Consider the following 24229-nt stretch of genomic DNA (forward strand, 5'->3'; position numbering starts at 1 on the left):
CCACCCGGCCTTCCCCTTTCCACTCGGCCTTCCCTTTTCCACTCGGCCTTCCCCTTTCCACCCAGCCTTCCCTTTTCCACCCAGCCTTCCCCTTTCCACCCGGCCTTCCCTTTTCCACCCAGCCTTCCCCTTTCCACCCAGCCTTCCCCTTTCCTCCCAGCCTTCCCCTTTCCACCCAGCCTTCCCCTTTCCACCTAGCCTTCCCCTTTCCACCCAGCCTTCCCCTTTCCACCCAGCCTTCCCCTTTCCACCCAGCCTTCCCTTTTCCACCCAGCCTTCCCCTTTCCACCTAGCCTTCCCCTTTCCACCCAGCCTTCCCCTTTCCTCCCAGCCTTCCCCTTTCCACCCAGCCTTCCCCTTTCCACCCAGCCTTCCCCTTTCCACCCAGCCTTCCCTTTTCCACCCAGCCTTCCCCTTTCCACCCAGCCTTCCCTTTTACACCCAGCCTTCCCCTTTCCACCCGGCCTTCCCTTTTCCACCCAGCCTTCCCCTTTCCTCCCAGCCTTCCCCTTTTCCACCCAGCCTTCCCCTTTCCACCCAGCCTTCTCTTTTGTCCAAAACGGAGCTCACTCTCTCGAAGAAATCGCAAAGAGGTTGGTTCCACCTGACCTTCGTATCCTTAATCCACAAACACTCACTAGAGATACACTCACTAGAGATACACTCACTAGAGATACACTCACTAGAGTAATTTCTCCTTGGCAGAGAGTCGGTGTATCTGTGCATGTGTAAAAGCGTTCAGAAACTCATTAAAAAGGCCCAGAGCAAAATGTAACAATCATGCTAATTGAAGAGCCAGGCAGAAAATCGTAAAGAAAAAAAAAATATGATATCCTTCCGTGTTAATTACATCGTCTGAGGCAAATGACACAAGAGACATACTGGCAACCCTCCCTCCCTCACCTTCTAGTTGCCACACACTGCACACACCTTCAACTGTTCATCCACTATCATCCACACACTCACCAACTGTTCATCCACTATCATCCACACACTCACCTTCAACTGTTCATCCACACACTCACCTTCAACTGTTCTTCCACACACTCACCTTCAACTGTTCTTCCACACACTAACCTTCAACTGTTCTTCCACTATCATCCACACACTCACCTTCAACTGTTCATCCACACACTCACCTTCAACTGTTCATCCACACACTCACCTTCAACTGTTCTTCCACACACTCACCTTCAACTGTTCATCCACTATCATCCACATACTCACCACCTGTTCATCCACTATCATCCACACACTCACCTTCAACTGTTCATCCACACACTCACCTTCAACTGTTCTTCCACACACTCACCTTCAACTGTTCATCCACACACTCACCTTCAACTGTTCATCCACTATCATCCACACACTCACCACCTGTTCATCCACTATCATCCACACACTCACCTTCAACTGTTCATCCACTATCATCCACATACTCACCACCTGTTCATCCACTATCATCCACACACTCACCTTCAACTGTTCATCCACACACTCACCTTCAACTGTTCTTCCACACACTCACCTTCAACTGTTCTTCCACACACTCACCTTCAACTGTTCTTCCACACACTCACCTTCAACTGTTCTTCCACTATCATCCACACACTCACCTTCAACTGTTTTTCCACACACTCACCTTCAACTGTTCTTCCACACACTCACCTTCAACTGTTCTTCCACACACTCACCTTCAACTGTTCTTCCACACACTCACCTTCAACTGTTCTTCCACTATCATCCACACACTCACCTTCAACTGTTCATCCACACACTCACCTTCAACTGTTCATCCACACACTCACCTTCAACTGTTCATCCACACACTCACCCCCAACTGTTCATCCACTATCTTCCACACACTCACCTTCAACTGTTCATCCACACACTCACCTCCAACTGTTCATCCACTATCTTCCACACACTCACCTTCAACTGTTCATCCACTATCATCCACACATTCACCTTCAACTCCTCATCCACCATCATCCACACATCCATACCAAACGTTCCACCAACACACACCTTCTCTCTCACAGCCAACAGGTGTACTGTGAGGGATGCTAACTTGACAATAATATATATATATATATATATATATATATATATATATATATATATATATATATATATATATATATATATATATATATATATATATATACACACACATCAAAATTAGCTATAGATAAGGACCAGATAACAATTCCCCCCCAGAGATATATATCAAAATTAGCTATAGATAATGACCAGATACCAAGTCCCCCCAGAGATACACATCAAAATTGGTTATAGATAATGACCAGTTACCAAGTCCCCCCAGAGATAATGATCAAAACTGGGTATACGTAATGACCAGATACCAAGTCCCCCCCAGAGATATACATCAAAATTAGCTATAGATAAGGACCAGATACCAAGCGCCCCCAGAGATATACATCAAAATTAGCTATAGATAAGGACTAGATACCAATTCCCCCCAGAGATATACATCAAAATTAGCTATAGATAAGGACCAGATACCAATTCCCCCCCAGAGATATACATCAAAATTAGTTATAGATAATGACCAGATACCAAGTCCCCCCAGAGATAATGATCAAAACTGGGTATACGTAATGAACAGATACCAAGTCCCCCCAGAGATATACATCAAAATTAGCTATAGATACCAAGTTCCCGCAGAGATAATGATCAAAACTGGGTATACATAATGACCAGATAACAAGTCCGTCCTCCCCCAGAGAAACACCTGTGGGGCGAGAATGGCAGCTGCTGTACTTGTAAGGCTGCGACCCAACACCTGTAACACATGGCCACTACGCTGTTGTCCAGGCAAAAAAAAAAAATATATATATATATATATATATAATATAATATAATATATATATATATATATATATATATATATATATATATATATATATATATATATTCTTATGGTGGTCATTATGAACCAAGGGAGTGTGACTCTGGTTGTGGGAGAGGGCCATCATGGCAGAGACGCCACGACCTAACCTGTGAGAAAGAAAAGGAGAAAGAAAGAAGAAAAAAACCCCAGCAACCTGAAATGAGAAATGCATTATGGTGGAGTGAGAGAGAGAGAGAGAGAGAGAGAGAGAGAGAGAGAGAGAGAGAGAGAGAGAGAGAGAGAGAGAGAGGGTGGAGGGGGGGTCAATGAACCAGCACCCGTAGCTCCTAACGCGTCCATGACTGGGTCAGGAAATACACCATCCCTGGACTAACTAGCTAGTTAGGTCCCTCAAACACGTCACTCTTTAACTAGCTAGTTAGGTCCCTCAAACACATCACTCTTTAACTAGGTAGTTAAGGCCCTCAAACACATCTAGTTATGTCCTCAAACACATCACTCTTTAACTAGGTAGTTAGGTCCCTCAAACACATCACTCTAAATAGCTAGTTAGGTCATCAAGCACATCACTCCTGAACAAGTTAGTTAAGGGCCCCAAACACGTCAGTCAACTAATTAGTTAGGTTCTCAAAACACTTCTCTCTTTAACTAGGTAGTTAAGCCCTGACAAACATCACTCCTGAACTAGCTAGTTAGGCTCTCAAACCACAACACCACTCTTTAACTAGCTAGTTAGGCCCTCCTCCTCATCACTCTTCCACAAAATAACTTTCAATGAACGACAGGTGTGGGTCACATGACCCCCCCCCCCCACCACCACCACCATGGTTAGCATCGTTATCATACACAGATATGAACCTTATCATGCAATAAAAATAATCATGTTCCCTGGAAATCAACTAAACATGTCTGTATCAGTTATCCCTCAAAAGGCAAGTTTAATCCTGAAGACATATATTATCATATATCTTTCTTTTCTTTTAAACTATTCATCATTTCCCGCGTTAGCGAGGTAGCGTTAAGAACAGAGGACTGGGCCTTTGAGGGAATATCCTCACCTGGCCCCCTTCTCTGTTCCTTCTTTTGGAAAATGAAAAAAAAAACGAGAGGGGAGGATTTCCAGCCCCCCGCTCCCTCCCCTTTTAGTCGCCTTCTACGACACGCAGGGAATACGTGGGAAGTATTCTTAATCCCCTATCCCCAGGGATAATTATCATATATATATATTATTAAAGAAAGATTCCCCCAGATGTGATATAAGAGGCATTGGTTACTTACAACTTAATCACTTAATTACATATTGAAATATTCAGTGTAACTTAATCACTTACTTACAACTTAATCACTTAATTACATATTGAAATATTCAGTGTAACTTAATCACTTAATTACATATTAAAATATCTACTCTAACTTAATCACTAAATCATTTAATTACATATTGAAATATCTACTCTAACTTAATCACTTGATTATATATTGAAATATCTACTCTAACTTAATCACTTAATCATATATTAAAATATCTACTCTAACTTAATCATTAATTATATATTAAAATATCTACTCTAACTTAATCATTAATCATATATTGAAATATCTACTCTAACTTATTCACTAATCACATATTGAAATTATTACTCTAACTTAATCACTGATTATACATTGAAGTACTAACTATAACTTGATAACTAATTATATATTGTATTTACTATAACTTGATAACTAATTCTGTATTGAGATAATTACCTCACAATAACCATTATAACTGACTTTGCCAAAAGCACGTAAACATTACAGTCTTGTGTACATATATGTACATCATCCTTGCAATACTGTAACATTAATATTACTGTCGTATGTGTACATATGTGTACACTGTCCTTGCAATCTTATGTACACATATGTGTAATCATCCTTGCAATACTGGAACAATTTACAGCAGAGATTTACACTTTACAAGACTTTGGATGAAAACATTAGCATTTGCGCCCCCAAAGGAGCGCGCATGCGCGAGGGACCCTGGCAATGTAAACAAAGGCAATGCGCTTGCGCGAGAGACCCTTCCGTCTCCCCTCCACCTCCCTCCTCCTCTCGATGTAAACAAAGGCAGTGCGCAGGCGCGGGGTGACCGACGTCCTCTGGATACGAAGAAAAGCGGTGCACGCCTGCGCAGGGTGGGGGAAGAGGCGCAGTTTCTGCGCGGGGAAGAGGAGGTTAGAGAGAGGAGGAGGAAGGGGTAGGGGCGGCGCTGGGCGCATAGTCTGGACATAAAACATGAAATATGTATTGCGCCTGCGCTGGGGATACGACCTCTCCTATCCCTTGGGGTAGAGACAAGATAAGAGCGCGTCTGCGCAGGGAATTCGCTCATGCCAGGTGTCATATGACAGAGGGAGAGGGGAAGCACCCACCTGTGCCGTTGACACCCGAGGGTCTGATGCGTTTGTCGTAATGGCTTTTTTGGAAGAGCTCGTCCAAAATATCCTTCTCCTTCTCCCGGTAGTTGAGCTGGGGTCCGGCAGCCTTCATGCCTCTGTCATGGGAGGAGAGATGAACTAGGTGTTACTGTCATGTACATATATACCAAGTATTACTGTCATGTACGTATATACTAGGTGTTACTGTCATGTACGTATATACCAAGTATTACTCTCATGTACGTATATACTAGGTGTTACTGCCATGTACATATATACCAGACGTTACTGTCATGTACATATATATACCAGGTGTTACTGTCATGTACATATATACCAGACGTTACTGCCATGCACATATATACCAGGCGTTACTGTCATGGAGAAACACCAAGTGTTATACAACCAGCTTACTCTCACTATTCCCCTCCTCACAGCTCTCCCAAGTCTCACCACCTTGTCTCACAGGCTCTCCCAACTCTCACCACTTGCCTTACACACTTCTCCCAACTCTTACCGCTTTGTTATATGCTCTCCTATACACACTCTCACTCACCTTCTCTCACACACACTGTGCCGTGAGGGAGAAAACTTAGTCCTATCCTTCACACCATCCCCCCCCCCTAACACACAGACAGACAGACAGACAGACAGACACACACACACACACAGAGCCAGTCTACATTAACAACAGCACGAAAGACGAAGCCCCTCCCCCCCATTTATCAATGTTATGCCTTAGTTCTTCACCCACTCAGAACATCCACATACCGTTACACTGAACGAAGTATATAAACTACACATCACATACACATCCATACATACACACACACACACGTAAACTATAACTCATCAAACAAAATGAAGTATATGTTGAACACACTAGCCTATCCTATGTACACTATCTATATAAAAATTTCCAATAAATACAAGACTAAGTATATAGTATACATAGCATACATAGTATACTCTATGACGTAAACGCATATTCCATACAGCATCACATAGTTTTATAGCTATACATTGAGGCAGGATTCCTATATGTTTCTATAGCAAGGTACCTATACTTCGCAGTGGCCACTGTTCTCCATATTATCATAACTATCCTGGACAGTCAAGTTTAAATTGTCCAGGGTTCCATATCAAAAAATGTACAAACGAGAAAAGTTTTTCTTAAGGTTTAGAATACTTCCTACGTATTCCTCGCGTGTTCGTACAAGGCGACTAAAGGAGACGGGGGCGGGAGGGCTGGAAACCCTCCCCTCCTTGTATTTCAACTTTCTAAAAGGGGAAACAGAAGAAGGAGTCACGCGGGGAATGCTCATCCTCCTCGAAGGCTCAGATTGGAGCGTCTGAACGTGTGTGGATGTAACCAATATGAGAAAAAAGGAAAGATAGGTGGTATGTTTCAGGAAAGAAAGCTGGATGTTCTGGCTCCGAGTGAAACGAAGCTTCAGGGTAAAGGGGAAGAATGGTTTGGAAAAATCTTGGGAAGAAAGTCAGGGGTTGGTGAGAGGGCAAAAGCTAAGGAAAGATTAGTAATACTCCTAAAGCAGGAGTCGTGGGAGTGTGTGAAAGTAAACTTAGATTGATGTGGGTAAAACTGAAAGTGGATAGAGAGAGAGAGAGAGAGAGAGAGAGAGAGAGAGAGAGAGAGAGAGAGAGAGAGAGAGAGAGAGAGAGAGAGAGAGAGAGATGGGTGATTATCGGTACTCATGCATCTGGTCATGAGAAGAAAGATCGTGACAGGCAAGTGTTTTGGGAGCAGTTGAGAGAGTGTGTCAGCAGCTTTGGTGCATGACACCAGGTATTAGCGATGGGCGATTTAAATGCGAAGGTGAGTAATGTGACAATTGAGGGTATGATTGGTGTACATCGGGTATTCAGTGTTGTGATTGGAAATGGTGAAGAGGTTGTGGATTTGTGTGCAGAAAAAGACTGGTGGTTGAGAATACCTGGTTCATAACGAGAGTTATACATAAGTATGTGGAAGTGAGTGGGAAAAATGGTTAAAGGGCATTATTGTATTGTGTGTTAATTGATAAGCGTGTAAAAGAGAGACTTTCGGATGTCAGTGTGCTGAGATGGGCAGCTGGAGGGATGTCTGATCACCATCTTGCGGAGGCGTAGGTGAAGATTTGCAGAGGTTTTCAAAAAAGAAGAGAGAATGTTGGGGTGAAGAGAGTGGTGAGAGGAAGTACCAGGAGCGATTGAGCGTAGAATGGTAAAAGGTTAGAGCAAATGACGTGAGGGGAGTGGGTGAGGAATGGACTGTTTCTAGGGAAGCAATGATGGCATGTGCAAAAGATGCAGGTGGCATGAGAAAGGTGGGAGGTGGGCAGATTAGAAAGGGCAGCGAGTGGTGGGATGAAGAAGTAAGCTGTGAGTGAAAGAGAAAAGAGAGGCATTTGGACGATACTTGCAAGGAAGGAGTGCAAATGACTGGAAGATGTATAAAAGAAAGCGGCAGGAGGTCAAAAGGAAGGTGCAAGGGTTGAAAAAGAGGGCAAATGTAAGTTAAGGTGAAAGAGTATCATCAAACTTTATGGAGTATAAAAAAAAGATGTTTTGGAAGGAGGTAAATAAAGTGAGAACAAATGACAACATCAGTGAAGGGGGCAAGGGTGGAAGTAATAACAGGTAGCGATGAAATAAGGAGATGGAATGAGTATTTTGAAGGTATGTTGAATGTGTCTGATGATAGAGTGGCAGATGTAGGGTGTTTTGGTCGAGGTGGTGTGAAGTGAGAGGATCAGGGATAATGATCTGATTAAGAGAGAAGAGGTAGTGAAAGCCTTGCGGAAGATAAAATCCGGCAAAGCGGCGGGTTTGGATAGTATTACAGTTGAATTTATCAAGAAAGGGGGTGACTGTATTCTTGATTGGTTGGTAAGGATATTCAATGTATGTATGGTTCATGGTGAAGTGTCTGAAGATTGGCGGAATGCATGCACAATGCCATTGTACAGAGGCAAAGTGAATAAATGCGAGTGTTCAAATTACAGAGGTATAAGTTTGTTGAGTATTCCTGGGAAATTATATGGGAGGGTATTGATTGAGAGGGTGAAGGCATGTACAGAGCATCAGACTATGGAAGAGCAGTGTGGTTTCAGAAATGGTAGAGGGTGTGTGGATCGAGTGTTTGCTTTGAAGAATGTGTGCAAGAAATAGAAAAACAGATGGATTTGCATGGGGCGTTTATAGATCTAAAGAAGGCATTTGATAAGACTGATAGAGATGCTTTATGGAAGGTCTTAAGAGTTTGTGGTGTGGGACATAAGCTGCTAGAAGCAGTGAAAAGATTTTATCAAGAATGTGAGCCATGTATGCGAGTAGGAAGGAAGGAGAGTGACTAGTTCCCTGTGAAAGTCGGTTGCGGCAGGGGTATGTGATGTCCCCATGGTTGTTTAATTTGTTTATGGATGGGGTGGTTAGGGAGGCAAATGCAAGAGTTTTGGAGAGAGGGGATGAGAGGGCTTGGTATGCGAGTTAGTTGTTGTTCGCTGATGATACAGCGCTGCTGGTTGATTTGGGTGAGAAACTGCAGAAGATGGTGACTGAGTTTGGAAAAGTGTGTGAAAGGAGAAAGCTGAGAGTAAATGTGAATAAGAGCAAGGTTATTAGGTTCAGTAGGGTTGAGGGAAAAGTCAAGTAGGATGTAAGTATGAATGGAGAAAAATTGGAGGAAGTGAAGTGTTTTAGATATCTGGGAGTGGACTTGGCAGAGGATGGAACCACGGAAGCAGAAGTTGAGTCACAGGGTGGGGGAGGGGACGAAGGTTCGGGTAGCGATGAAAAATGTGTGGAAAGTAAGTTATCTCACAGTTCAAAAATGGGTATACTTGAAGGAATAGTAGTTCCAACAGTATCATAAGGCTGCGAGGCATGGGCTATAGATAGAGTTGTGCGGAGGAGGGTGGATGTGTTGGAAATGAGATGTTTGAGGACAATATGTTGTGTGATGTGGTTTGATCGAGTGAGTAATAATAGGGTAAGAGAGATGTGTGGTAATAAAAAGAGTGTGGTTGAGTGAGCAGAAGAGGGTGTTTTGAAATGGTTTGGTCACATGGAGAGAATGAGTGAGGAAAGGTTGACAAAGAGGATATATGTGTAAGAAGTGAAAAAAAAAGATTATTCACGTAAGGGACGTGGAACCACATCTTTGAAAAATAATATGAAACCAATGCACAAAGAACAGTTTGAACAGAAAGAAGCAGAAGAAAGAAAGAAGTTAGAGGATAAACTAAAGACAGAAAAACTCCTTTGGAAAAAGTGAAGCCAGACAATAAGTAAAGAAATGTTGAAGAATCTTTTCAGGGTAGAAAACTGTGTGACGATTCTAACTTTAGATGAATGAAACTGGATACGTGTGTAGCAGAAATGTTCGTAATGGATGATTTACCAATCAGTCATGTTGAGGACATAGGAATCATGACAGTGATGGCTGAAGCTGCTCCACAATACAGGATGAAGCAGTGAAACTTTTACTCTCCACTGATATGCAATGACACGTATGAGTCTGTTTCATGACACTGATGGCTGAAGCTGCTCCACAATACAGGATGAAGCAGTGAAACTTTTGCTCTTCACTGATATGCAATGACACGTATGAGTCTGTTTACAGTTAGATAAAAGGATTGATTGATGTAGTGAAGCAAGACAGCAAGATTTCCTTCACTAATGATGTATGGTCAGATACCTCAGCAGGTGTTTCATTACTGAGTCTAACTACACATGTTGTCAATAAGGACTTTGAAAAAAATTAACTTTGTGTTAGGTGCTGAACCACTACAAGAATGGCAAATACGAGAGTATCTTTATAGAAAGTTTGAAGATTTGTTGATGAAGTGGGACATTTCTAGTATAAATGTGCAATGTGTTACCTTGATGCTGAAGTAGATATGAAAAGAGCTCTATTTCTGTCAGGTGTAAATAATTTGCATTGTGTTGTGCATAAAATACAACACATTGTTAAACCTGGATCATCATCACAGGATGAGATAGATAAGATAATTCAGTAATGCCGCAACATTGCTACTCATTTTCATCACTCAACGATGGCACAAGATGAACTAAATAGAAGATTCAGGAGAGACTGCAAGAACCAAGCTGTGTGTGTTGTTCATGATACACTCACAAGGTGGAACAGCACATTGCACATGCTGAGAAGAACACCAGAAATACAGGAGTCACTGTGTTTGTATACATGCTGCTACTACCAACTGCAAAATAAAGCAACTGAGCACCACAGAATGGTTCATGATGTCCATATGTACAAGAGTTCCAGAACCATATGAAGATATCACGAAACGATTGAGTGACTCAACATCTTTGAAACCATTTTCCAGCCAAGCACATCAGAAGTTGCTGAAGCAATTGATACGTCAGTTCAGGCTCTGAACCAGGTATCGAATCATTGATTGAGTCACCCTAAGATAAAAAAGCAACACAGGCAGTAAACATCATAAAAAAACAATGTGAGCTGATGTTGAAAAAAAGATGTTCCTGGCTTGAAAGTGAAGATCTGTCCAGAGTTGCAACACATCTTGATCCAAGATGTAAAAGTAATTTCTTTTCCTCTTCTCACATCACTGATCAAGTGAGGTCATCAGTTGCCAGACTATGTGAAGAGCTGACTCAGCTGAGCACAAAGGGCAAATGAAGACGACGAACCAAACAGAAAACGAAGAAGCGACGACAAAATACAAACAACACAACCAACACTTATGGAACATGGGATGATGCAATGACCTCTGGTCTTGTTTCCATGTAGTGATGATGAAGAGAGACACACGCAGCGACCTTGCTTCCATGTAGTGATGATGAAAAGAAACACGCAGCGACCTTGCTTCCAGTAGTGATGATGAAGAGAGACACACGCAGCGACCTTGCTTCCATGTAGTGATGATGAAGCGGAGGAGACACATGCAGCAAGGAGAAATGCAATGGAAGATATTGAGAGGTTATCACAAGGACAAGAGAGATACAATGGAACAAGTGAAGAAAAGATGGAAAGAAAAGGTGAGCATCTACCCTGATTTGGCTCGAGGGTCACTTGCCAATACCTTTGGTGTCCCTCAGGCAGCGTCCCGAGTGAGCAGGTAGTCAGTGGTGCTGGCTTGATCTATGATGCAAAACGTGAGTGACTTTTAGCAGGAACGACAGAGAAACTCTTTTGTCTTTAAGAAGAAAAACTTGCCTATCTTGAACTTTACATCCTGAATGACTCAGTGATGAAAGAACAGCTGTTAATAGATTATCAGGAGTTAAGTTAACCACGTTAAGAAGGTTGGAGGAGGTTGGGGCAAGTGGCTAGGTCCCCCGCCCCACATCCAGGTCACACACAACTTGTGTGGCTGAAACTCGTCTTAACAACAAGACGCCACAACCTCACACGACTCTCTAACGACAGTAACTGCTATTTGGAAATGATTGATGGTCTATAACAAATGAATAATTCTTAATCCATTGAGATATATAACAAAATACCCTGAAAACATCCCGCAGCTACAAAATAGAAAAACATGATATTCGCAAACATAACCGCATCCATGATCTCTGAAGTTGAACATCCGGGAATGGATGAAAGCAGCAAGTATGAATATGTGCATGTGTATATATGTATATGTCTGTGTGTGTATGTGAATGTATACATTGAAATGTATAGATATGTATATGTGCATGTGTGGGCGTTTATGTATATACATGTGTATGGTGGGCTGGGCCATTCTTTAGTCGGTTTCCTTGCGCTACCTCGCTTGCGCGGGAGACAGCGACAAAGTATAATAATAATGAAAAAAGATATATATATGGGCTATGGATAGAGTTGTGCGCAGGAGGATGGATGTGCTGGAAATGAGATGTTTGAGGACAATGTGTGGTGTGAGGTGGTTTGATCGAGTGAGTAACGTAAGGGTAAGAGAGATGTGTGGAAATAAAAAGAGCGTGGTTGAGAGAGCAGAAGAGGGTGTTTTGAAGTGGTTTGGGCACATGGAGAGGATGAGTGAGGAAAGATTGACCAAGAGGATATATGTGTCGGAGGTGGAGGGAGCGAGGAGAAGAGGGAGACCAAATTGGAGGTGGAAAGATGGAGTGAAAAAGATTTTGTGTGATCGGGGCCTGAACATGCAGGAGGGTGAAAGGAGGGCAAGGAATAGAGTGAATTGGAGCGATGTGGTATACCGGGGTTGACGTGCTGTCAGTGGATTGAATCAAGACATGTGAAGCGTCTGGGGTAAACCATGGAAAGCTGTGTAGGTATGTATATTTGCGTGTGTGGACGTATGTATATACATGTGTATGGGGGGGGGTTGGGCCATTTCTTTCGTCTGTTTCCTTGCGCTACCTCGCAAACGCGGGAGACAGCGACAAAATATAAAAAAAATAATATATATATATATATATATATATATATATATATATATATATATATATATATATATATATATACACTTATGAGTCCGCGGGGAAGATGAAACACGATAAGCTCCCAAGTTCACTTTCGTGTAATAATCACATCATCAGGGGAGACACAAGAGAGAAATATAACAGTCAGTTGATATACAACGAAGAGACGTAGCTAGGACGCCATTTGGTAAGAAACAGCAGGATTTCAATTTCTTTTTTCGTTATATAAAAGACAGCTAAGAATTTACCCCCAAAACTTTTGCTCTTAATCAAGAAAATAGTTTTTATAGATACAAAAAAAAAAAGAGGTTGGAAAAAGTATAATAAGGGAGTGGGCCAAACTACCAAAGTAAAGGAAAGGCTCTCCCTAAACTTTAGGGAAAAGTTGTGAAAAAAAACGAGTTGCTCCTGTGGGCCTCTCTCTCTCTCTCTCTCTCTCTCTCTCTCTCTCTCTCTCTCTCTCTCTCGCCTTCTCTCTCTCTCTCCTTCTCTCTCTCTCTCTTCTCTCTCCCCTTCTCTCTCTCTCTCTCTCTCTCTCTCTCTCTCTCTCTCTCTCTCTCTCTCTCTCTCTCTCTCGGGCCCTCAGTGGCGCGTCGTGGTTTTTAGCGTCTCCGACCATCAGTCAACTACGGCCAGCCCGACGTCGGGCCCAGCAAGGGTTCGAAACCTGGACGTGGCAATGGGCCCACGGCCGACCCAGGTGTTCATCCTCCTCTCGGGGCGGGTCGATAAAAGTGTACATGGCTTAGGCTGCGTGTGTGTGTGTGTGTGTGTGTGTGTGTGTGTGTGACAACCGTAACATTGTAATGACAAAAATCCACAGATGTATATTCAAGCACAAACATCGCCACACTAAACACACAAACACGTAACACACACACACACACACACACACACACACACACACACACACACAATACACGCACGGGACACCAAAATCTAATTAGCATTCAAGGTGCGAACAATGTACCTCGGTAATTTACACCCGACGGCTTCAAAAGCGACCCCTTACACTAGTACGATCTAATGACAGAAATACCTGTGGGGGAAGGGGGAGGGGGGGGGGGGGGCAAGAGGTGGGGGGGGGGGGTTGGGGGGGAAGGAATGTAATTCTTTAAGTCCACAACAAAAGAATTCTTTTGACCATTTTCTAAAGACGTTAAAATTAGGAGGGGGGTATCTTAAGTTAGTCTTATATAATCATATATATATATATATATGTTTTTTTTTCTTTCTTTTTTTTTTTTTTGCTTAAATTAAGGTACTTTACAGCTTCCGAGATAAATGGGTTACTGAGAGAGAGAGAGAGAGAGAGAGAGAGAGAGAGAGAGAGAGAGAGAGAGAGAGAGAGAGAGAGAGAGAGATGGAAGTCGAGAGGCAAAGTGTGTGTCCATAGTTAAGAGGCCAACACTGGAACTGGACTGGATTGGACTGGGAAAGACAATGGCAAAACACTTTGAGATCGCCAGACCAAAGCTGGCGTGTGTGTGTGTGTGTGTGTGTGTGTGTGTGTGTGTGTGTGTGTGTGTGTGTGTGTGTGTGTTGAGACACTGCCACAGGGAAGCTACACAGGTCTACTGTTTACTGCTGGTGAGAGGCCCGGTCCATACTACATACCTCTCACCAGCAACCCCGAGATCCTCCACCTCGGGGGATTTCAACGTTCACCATAGGGAATGGTTGAATGTCTCCCATACGGACGGCGGAGGGATTGGAACCCTCACGGTCTCCAGTCTCTGTGATTTTGAGCAAATTATCTCCCATCCTACCTGACCACTACCCTAATATTCTGGATTTGTGTTTCACCTCTAGTCCATCCCGCTGTCAATATACAATCTATTCCCCCAATTGGTTCATCTGATCACACTCTCATAAATGTATCTATGCTAACGTCACCTTCCCCTCCAGCAGCTCCTTCTAAGTGTAAACACTGGCACATCAACAAAGCTAATTGGAATAATTTACGTAACTTCCTTTTTGACTTTGCTTGGGACAATTACTGTCTCTTATGTGTTGATGCTTCTGTCTCCGTCAGACATATAACAGAGGTTATTGTTGTGTGAATGGAAGCATTTATCCTCCTCTTCCTCCAAGACGAGACCTCTTCATCCAATCCATGGTTCAACCGTTCCTGTTCAGAGGCCATTCAGGCAAGGGATCAGGTATTCTGGGTTTGGAAAAACTCTCCTTCCTCTGGCTCCCATTCAGCTTTTATAACTGCCTGTAATCGCTGCAAGCACGTTATCTGTGAGGCAAAATGTTCCTTTATTCAAATGAAGTGTGATAACCTCCCCTCGTCATCCACTGATAGATCTTTCTGGTCTTTAGCTAAGGACATCTCTAACAACTTCTGTCACTCTACCTTTCCTTCACTCCTCCGTTGTGACGGCACTATAGCTGTCTCTCCCGTAGACAAAGCAACTCACTCTGGTTCCCGTTTCTCCTCTAACTCCATCTTGGATGACTCTACCATACCTTCACCCCCTGATGCTCCTCTTACTAATCCTATGCATCTTCCCGTAATCTCTTTCTGAACTGTCCGAAAAGCGCTTCTTTCTCTGGACACAAGCGAGGCTTATGGTCCTGATGGCATCCATCCCCGTGTACTGAAAGTGTGTGCCACTGAACTTGCACTGGTGATTCTTCGTCTATTCCGTTTCTAATTAAAAACCAAAATGAAAGAGACAATACATTCATGATGCGAGAGACATTGCTTCAATGGACCGAAATAATATGGATATGAAATGGAAGAGATAATACATTCATGATGCGAGAGACATTGCTTCAGTGGACCGAAATAATATGGATATGAAATGGAAGAGATAATACAATCATGATGCGCCCTTTTCCGTGTGGGATGGCACCTACTGGCGTTCCCTAGGGATCAAGTCACTGGACCACCACTGTTCCTCACCCATGCAAACGACTTACCAGAACTCAAACCGCACACCTGACCAAAGAAGCGAAACTAACTTAAAAAGAAGGAACAGTTAAGTCCACATTGAGAGGACCCATGACTTAGGCTCACTCTGGGTTGGATACAAGGTTAAAGGAAAATCCAACACGATCAGATGGTGAGTGATGCGCGATGGAAACCTTCCCATGACACAAGGCAAGGATGGCATTCTCAACACACAGGTAAACGGTGATGCACGAAGCTTCCTTCGGCACCAGGGAGGGGATGACAGACTTGGCCACATCACGACGCACGATTACAGCTCTCAGTTACCTGGTGATGGTAATCAACATACCTCATAAACAGGGAGGAACAGGGTCAACTAGAAGGCACAAAGAAGACTCCATCGACGACGAAAAGGGAAGAATACATGTGAGGAAACTTCGTTGAAGAGAGATAAGTGGACGAAAAGAATAGCGCAAGTGTTGGAATAGTGACTGCAGTGGATGACTATAGCTTAGAATGTTAGAGCAGTGGTATATAGTGACCACGAAAACTAAAAGTGTTGGAGCAGTGAACTTAAGTGGCCATTCCAGAGTTCAAACTACTGTCTGACATGAGGGACAGATCAAAACTCTCTCTCTCTCTCTCTCTCTCTCTCTCTCTCTCTCTCTCTCTCTCTCTCTCTCTCTCTCTCTCTCTCCTACTTAAAAAAAAAAAAATGATTACAAACAGATAATGAAATGTCACCGAGGCAAAAGCATCATTCCAAACAGATATAAACACCTACGACCCATACCCTCTGCACCAACGTCTTAAACGAAAAATGGAAACATGTCTCAGTACAGAGCAGCCACCTCTACCCCCATACACAGCAGACGGACGCGTCAGCAGCACCACAGGAACCTATGTTCCATTTGCGTTCCAACTGGAAACATCAAACGCGCTGTCACCGTGCCAGAATGAAAGAACCAGTCTGGGTGCCTCACGAGAATGTCTTGCGTGTTGTACGTGAAGTCCTCTTCACCCTCAACCCTGGCGGCTTCCTCTACGCAGCTCAAACTAGCGAGTTCCAGGTACTTGCAAGGAGGAGGAGGAGGAGGTTGGAAATGTACTCTCCATACGCAATGCCACTGAACCACTCCAGGCGTCATCATCATCATCATCATCATCATTATCATCATTATCATTATGACAGTAGATGTTGTCGTGCAGGGGTGAATTTCTAAGCGAAATACCCATTTATCGACCTGGCTCGAGGCGAGGATGAACAGCCCGGGTTGAGTGTGGGCCAACTATCGTGGCCAGGATTCGAACCCATCCATTTGTCAGTTTATGGTCAGGTATGCTATGCTACACCACCCAGCTTAGGTGGACATGGCAACGATGAGATCCCGTACAGCACACGAGGGGGAAATAACAGGTCACACTCTCCCTCCTCTCACTCACCAGGGATGACCACTCTCCCTCCTCTCACTCACCAGGGATGACCACTCTCCCTCCTCTCACTCACTAGAGATGACCACTCTCCCTCCTCTCACTCACTAGAGATGACCACTCTCCCTCCTCTCACTCACCAGGGATGACCACTCTCCCTCCTCTCACTCACTAGAGATGACCACTCTCCCTCCTCTCACTCACTAGAGATGACCACTCTCCCTCCTCTCACTCACTAGAGATGACCACTCTCCCTCCTCTCACTCACCAGGGATGACCACTCTCCCTCCTCTCACTCACTAGAGATGACCACTCTCCCTCCTCTCACTCACTAGAGATGACCACTCTCCCTCCTCTCACTCACTAGAGATGACCACTCTCCCTCCTCTCACTCACTAGAGATGACCACTCTCCCTCCTCTCACTCACTAGAGATGACCACTCTCCCTCCTCTCACTCACTAGAGATGACCACTCTCCCTCCTCTCACTCACTAGAGATGACCACTCTCCCTCCTCTCACTCACTAGAGATGACCACTCTCCCTCCTCTCACTCACTAGAGATGACCACTCTCCCTCCTCTCACTCACTAGAGATGACCACTCTCCCTCCTCTCACTCACTAGAGATGACCACTCTCCCTCCTCTCACTCACCTTCAAGTCCACAAGCATCGCGAAAGATAAAAAGAAAACAGAATGAGTGTCCCCCGCCGGGCCCTTCTGCCCCTTCCCCCCCAACACACACACACACACACACACACACACACACACACACACACGAGGGTGAATCTAACTATTCAGTGTTGCCATAGTCTCCTTAGTTAATCTACGACATGTACTGAATAACTGTGTTTGTAATGGTGCGGGGCAACACTAGTGTAACACACACACACACACACTCGCTGGGGGTTGGGGCTCGGGTATAACACTGGGGTAGTCTTCCGGGGGTATATAACACTGGGGTCGTCTCCGGGGGTATAACACTGGGGTCGTCTCATCTCCGGGGGTGTGAAACTGAGGTCATCTCCGGGGTATAACACTGGGGTCGTCTTCCGGGGGTATATAACACTGGGGTCGTCTTCCGGGGGTATATAACACTGGGGTAGTCTCATCTCCGGGGGTGTGAAACTGAGGTCATCTCCGGGGTATAACACTGGGGTCGTCTTCCAGGGGTGTATAACACTGGGGTAGTCTTCCGGGGGTATATAACACTGGGGTCGTCTCCGGGGGTATAAATTGGGGCCGTTCTCCGGGGGTATAAACTGGGGCCGTTCTCCGGGGGTATAACACTGGGGTAGTCTTCCGGGGGTATATAACACTGGGGTAGTCTTCCGGGGGTATATGACACTGGGTCGTCTCCGGGGGTATAAATTGGGGCCGTTCTCGGGGGTATATAACACTGGGGTCGTCTCCGGGGGTATATAATACTGGTGTCATTTCCGGGGGTATATAACACTGGGGTCGTCTCCGGGGGTATATAACACTGGGGTCATCTCCGGGGGTATATAACACTGGGGTCGTCTCCCAGGGGTATACAACACTGAGGTAGTCTCGGGGGGTATAACACTGAAGCATTCTCTGGGGGTACAACATCGGGGTCGTCTCTGGGGATAGGAGGGGGATGATAGAGCTATGGAAGGTTGGGGGAGAGGAGGTGGGGCAGTGAGTGCTGTAGCGGTGAGTGTGAGGGGAGATGGGGAGGGTGTGAGGGGGAGGTAGGGAGGGTGTGAGGGGCAGGTGGGGAGGGTGGTGAGGGGCAGGTGGGGAGGGTGTGAGGGGCAGGTGGGAGGGTGTGAGGGGAGGTGGGGGAGGGTGTGAGGGGGAGTGGGAGGGTGGAGGGCAGGTGGGGAGGTGTGAGGGGCAGGTGGGGAGGGTGTGAGGGGCAGGTGGGGAGGGTGTGAGGGGGAGATGGGGAGGGTGTGAGGGGCAGTGAGTGGGGAGGGTGGTGAGGGGCAGGTGGGGAGGGTGTGAGGGGCAGGTGGGGAGGGTGTGAGGGGCAGGTGGGGAGGGTGTGAGGGCAGGTGGGGAGGGTGTGAGGGGAGGTGGGGAGGGTGTGAGGGGCAGGTGGGGAGGGTGTGAGGGGCAGGTGGGGAGGGTGTGAGGGGCAGGTGGGGAGGGTGTGAGGGGAGTGGGGAGGGTGTGAGGGGCAGGTGGGGAGGTGTGAGGGGCAGGTGGGGAGGTGTGAGGGGAGGTGGGAGGGGTGTGAGGGGCAGGTGGGGAGGGTGGTGAGGGAGTGGGAGGGGGAGGGGCAGGTGAGGGGAGGGATGGTGGAGGGGAGGTGGGGAGGGTGTGAGGGGCAGGTGGGGAGGGTGTGAGGGGCAGGTGGGGAGGTGTGAGGGGCAGGTGGGGAGGGTGTGAGGGCAGGTGGGGAGGTGTGAGGGGCAGGTGGGAGGGTGTGAGGGCAGGTGGGGAGGGTGTGAGGGGCAGGTGGGGAGGGTGTGAGGGGCAGGTGGGGAGGGTGTGAGGGGCAGGTGGGGAGGGTGTGAGTGGCAGGTGGGGAGGGTGTGAGGGGCAGGTGGGGAGGGTGTGAGGGGCAGGTGGGGAGGGTGTGAGGGGCAGGTGGGGAGGGTGTGAGGGTCAGGTGGGGAGGGTGTGAGGGGCAGGTGGGGAGGGTGTGAGGGGCAGGTGGGGAGGGTGTGAGGGGCAGGTGGGGAGGGTGTGAGGGGCAGGTGGGGAGGGTGTGAGGGGCAGGTGGGGAGGGTGTGAGGGTCAGGTGGGGAGGGTGTGAGGGGCAGGTGGGGAGGGTACATACATCCTATAGTGACCCTATGGGGGCAGGTCAACGGCACGTGTGACCACAGGTCATAAATCTGGTGTTGCCTCAGCCATCACGACCCACCCACACACCCACCTCCTCTCTCTCTCTCTCTCTCCCACCCACCTACCAGCCTCCTCCTCCTCCTATCTCTCTCTCCCTCCCTCTCCCACCCACCTACCAGCCTCCTCTCTCTCTCGCTCTCTCCCGCCCACATCTCTACCACCCTCAGCCTCTCTCCCCTCTCTCCCGCCCACATCTCTACCACCCTCAGCCTCTCTCCCCTCTACCCCCCATCTCTACCACCCTCAGCCTCTCTCCCCTCTCCCCCCCACATCTCTACCACCCTCAGCCTCTCTCCCCTCTACCCCCCATCTCTACCACCCTCAGCCTCTCTCCCCTCTCCCGCCCACATCTCTACCACCCTCAGCCTCTCTCCCCTCTCCCGCCCACATCTCTACCACCCTCAGCCTCTCTCCCCTCTCCCGCTGTTCCTGCTTCCCCTGAACCTGAGGGACCCACAACAGCTGCATGACCTACTGCACCACCGGCAGCAGCTGGTGCTCTCGTGTCACTCGAACCATCTCCAACAGCTGGTGCAACTAAAGTGTAAGGACCTGAAACAGCTGGGATTTCCACAACAGAAGCTGGGGGTTTTCCAAAACAGCTGGGGTTTCCTACAACAACAGCTGGGGTTTCCCACAACAACAGCTGGGGTTCCCACAACAACAGCTGGGGTTTCCTACAACAACAGCTGGGGTTTCCTACAACAACAGCTGGGGTTTCCCACAACAACAGCTGGGGTTCCCACAACAACAGCTGGGGGTTTCCCACAACAACAGCTGGGGTTCCCACAACAACAGCTGGGGTTCCCACAACAACAGCTGGGGGTTCCCACAACAACAGCTGGGGGTTCCCACAACAACAGCTGGGGGTTCCCACAACAGCTGGGGTTTCCCACAACAACAGCTGGGGGTTTCCCACAACAACAGCTGGGGTTTCCCCCCACAACAGCTGGGGGTTTCCCACAACAACAGCTGGGGGTTCCCCACAACAGCTGGGGTTCCACAACTGCTGGGGTTTCCTACAACAACAGCTGGGGTTTCCCACAACAACAGCTGGGGTTTCCCACAACAACAGCTGGGGTTCCACAACTGCTGGGGTTTCCTACAACAACAGCTGGGGTTCCCACAACAACAGCTGGGGGTTCCCCACAACAACAACTGGGGGTTCCCACAACAGCTGGGGGTTCCCACAACAACAGCTGGGGGTTCCCACAACAACAGCTGGGGTTCCCACAACAACAGCTGGGGGTTCCCACAACAACAGCTGGGGGTTCCCACAACAACAGCTGGGGTTTCCCAACAACAGCTGGGGTTTCCCACAACAACAGCTGGGGTTCCCACAACAACAGCTGGGGGTTTCCACAACAACAGCTGGGGGTTCCCACAACAACAGCTGGGGGTTCCCCACAACAACAGCTGGGGTTTCCCACAACAGCTGGGGTTTCCCACAACAACAGCTGGGGGTTCCCCACAACAACAGCTGGGGGTTCCACAACAACAGCTAGGGGTTCCCACAACAACAGCTGGGGTTCCCACAACAACAGCTGGGGGTTCCCACAACAACAGCTGGGGGTTCCCCACAACAACAGCTGGGGTTCCCACAACAACAGCTGGGGGTTTCCCACAACAACAGCTCGGGGTTTCCCACAACAACAGCTGGGGTTCCCACAACAACAGCTGGGGTTCCCCACAACAACAGCTGGGGTTCCCACAACAGAAGCTGGGGTTCCCCACAACAGCTGGGGTTCCACAACTGCTGGGGGTTTCCCACAACAACAGCTGGGGTTTCCCACAACAACAGCTGGGGTTTCCCACAACAACAGCTGGGGGTTTCCCACAACAACAGCTGGGGGTCCCCACAACAGCTGGGGGTTTCCCACAACAACAGCTGGGGTTTCCCACAACAACAGCTGGGGTTTCCCACAACAACAGCTGGGGTTTCCCACAACAACAGCTGGGGGTTTCCCACAACAGCTGGGGGTTTCCCACAACAGCTGGGGGTTTCCCACAACAGCTGGGGGTTTCCCACAACAGCTGGGGGTTTCCCACAACAGCTGGGGGTTCCCACAACAACAGCTGGGGGTTTCCCACAACAACAGCTGGGGTTTCCCACAACAACAGCTGGGGTTCCCACAACAGCTGGGGGTCCACAACTGCTGGGGGTTTCCCACAACAACAGCTGGGGTTCCCACAACAACAGCTGGGGGTTTCCCACAACAACAGCTGGGGGTTTCCCACAACAACAGCTGGGGTTTCCCACAACAACAGCTGGGGTTCCCACAACAACAGCTGGGGGTTTCCCACAACAACAGCTGGGGGTTTCCCACAACAACAGCTGGGGGTTTCCCACAACAACAGCTGGGGGTTTCCCACAACAACAGCTGGGGTTTCCCACAACAACAGCAGGGGGTTCCCCACAACAACAGCTGGGGATTTCCCACAACAGCTGGGGGTTTCCCACAACAGCTGGGGGTTTCCCACAACAGCTTGGGGTTTCCACAACAGCTGGGGGTTTCCCACAACAGCTGGGGGTTTCCCACAACAACAGCTGGGGGTTTCCCACAACAACAGCTGGGGGTTTCCCACAACAACAGCTGGGGTTTCCCACAACAACACATGGGGTTGCCAGAGGAACAGCTTCTGGATAGAGGATGGAAGAGCGGCTGGGAAAGGGAGGGGAAGGGAGGGATGTGGAATGGAAGAGGAAGGGGAGACAGGGACAGATGAAGGAAGGGTTGGTTATGGGTGATGGGGACTGGGTGTGGGAAGGAAGGGGCAAGGAGGGAGGGAGTGAGGAGAGGAAGAGGAGGAGGGTCATGGGAGGGAAACTCCCCTTCCCCACGCCCCATGGGTTACTGTGGGAGTAGGAATGGGTTGGTATACAGCTGTGATGGTGATGGTGATGGGAGGAGCCTGGTTTACTATGGGTGCTGTAAGGAAGGGGGTAATGGGTGGAGCGGGACGGAAGGTGAGGGGAGGGGGACACACGGGAAAGGGGTCTATTGTGGGAGGAATACAGATGAAGGGGGAGGAGGAGGGGTTGGGTGGGCTGTGGGAGTACTGTGGGACCCCTGGCCGAGGCTAATTAGCAAGAGCGATGGTTTGATTGCTGGCTGGCTGGCTAACTGGTTGGCTGGCTGAGACCAGGGTTCGAGACCCTCTCCACCCAGGAGTTACGAAGGAGCATTTTGTCTTCCACCATCCGGACTGGAAGCTCCAGGTTAATGTGGCGTTGATTTCCAGCACAATCTCTGGACCTCTCAGATCAAAAAAAAAAAAAAAAGAAAAAAAGAAAAAACTTTTTTCTCTTAAGACAAATAAAAAAATGTGTTCCGTTTTTCTCTCTTCTCTTACGACAAAATGAAAATGTGTTCCTTTTTTCTCTCTTTTTTGTCTTATGACAAAATGAAAAAAATGTGTTCCTTTTTTCTTTTTTTTCTTTTAAGAAAATAAATTAAAAAGTGTTCCTTTTTTTTCTCTCTTCTTCTCTTAAGACAAAATAAAAAAAAATGTGTTCCTTTTTTCTCTCTTTTTTTTCTCTTAAGACAAAATAAAAAAGTTCCTTTTTTCCCTCAAAACAAAATAAAAAATGTTCCTTTTTTCTCTTTTTTTTCTCTTAAGAAAAAATAAAAAAAATTTGTTCTTTTTTCTCTTAAGACAAAAAAAAAAGCGTTCCTTTTTTTTCTCTTTTTTTTTTCTCTTAAGACAAAATAAAAAAAAAATGTATTCCTTTTTTTTCTCTCTCAAGACAAAATAAAAGATGTGAAACTATTTGTTTCTTTAGGAGCAATTGTTTCCCTAGTGATCAACACACACACACACACACACCATCATGTTACACGCTGGTGTATAGACGACTGATGGAACTCGAGTATGTGATGGGTCGCATTGAGTAAGGTCTGTGTGTGGGGGTGGCCGGTTGAGAGGTAAGGTCTATGTGGGGGTGGCCGGTTGAGGGGGTAAGGTCTATGTGGGGGTGGCCGGTTGAGGGGGTAAGGTCTGTGGGGGGGTGGCCGGTTGAGAGGTAAGGTCTGTGTGGGGGGTGGCCGGTTGAGAGGTAAGGTCTGTGTGGGGGTGGCCGGTTGAGAGGTAAGGTATGGGTGGGGGTGGCCGGTTGAGAGGTAAGGTCTGTGTGGGGGTGGCCGGTTGAGAGGTAAGGTCTGTGTGGGGGTGGCCGGTTGAGGGGGTAAGGTCTGGTGTGGGGGTGGCCGGTTGAGGGGGTAAGGTCTGTGTGGGGGTGGCCGGTTGAGGGGGTAAGGTCTGGTGTGGGGGTGGCCGGTTGAGGGGTAAGGTCTGTGAGGGGGTGGCCGGTTGAAGGGTAAGGTCTGTGTGGGGGTGGCCGGTTGAAGGGTAAGGTCTGTGAGGGGGTGGCCGGT

General features: G+C 47.3%; 1 protein-coding gene across 5 annotated transcripts in view; it reads right to left on the reverse strand.

Moving 5' to 3' along the window:
• LOC139749411 (glutamate-gated chloride channel-like) overlaps nt 1–24229 on the reverse strand; it is a 245800-nt gene that overhangs the window by 168201 nt on the left and 53370 nt on the right. For all 5 annotated transcript variants that reach the window (XM_071663247.1, XM_071663245.1, XM_071663246.1 and 2 more), the window contains exon 2: nt 5290–5411. In XM_071663247.1, the coding sequence (XP_071519348.1) occupies nt 5290–5411 (122 nt within the window). The remainder of the gene's footprint in view (nt 1–5289; nt 5412–24229) is intronic.

This window comes from Panulirus ornatus, chromosome 7 (genome assembly GCF_036320965.1).
Source record: "Panulirus ornatus isolate Po-2019 chromosome 7, ASM3632096v1, whole genome shotgun sequence".
NCBI lineage: Eukaryota > Metazoa > Arthropoda > Malacostraca > Decapoda > Palinuridae > Panulirus > Panulirus ornatus.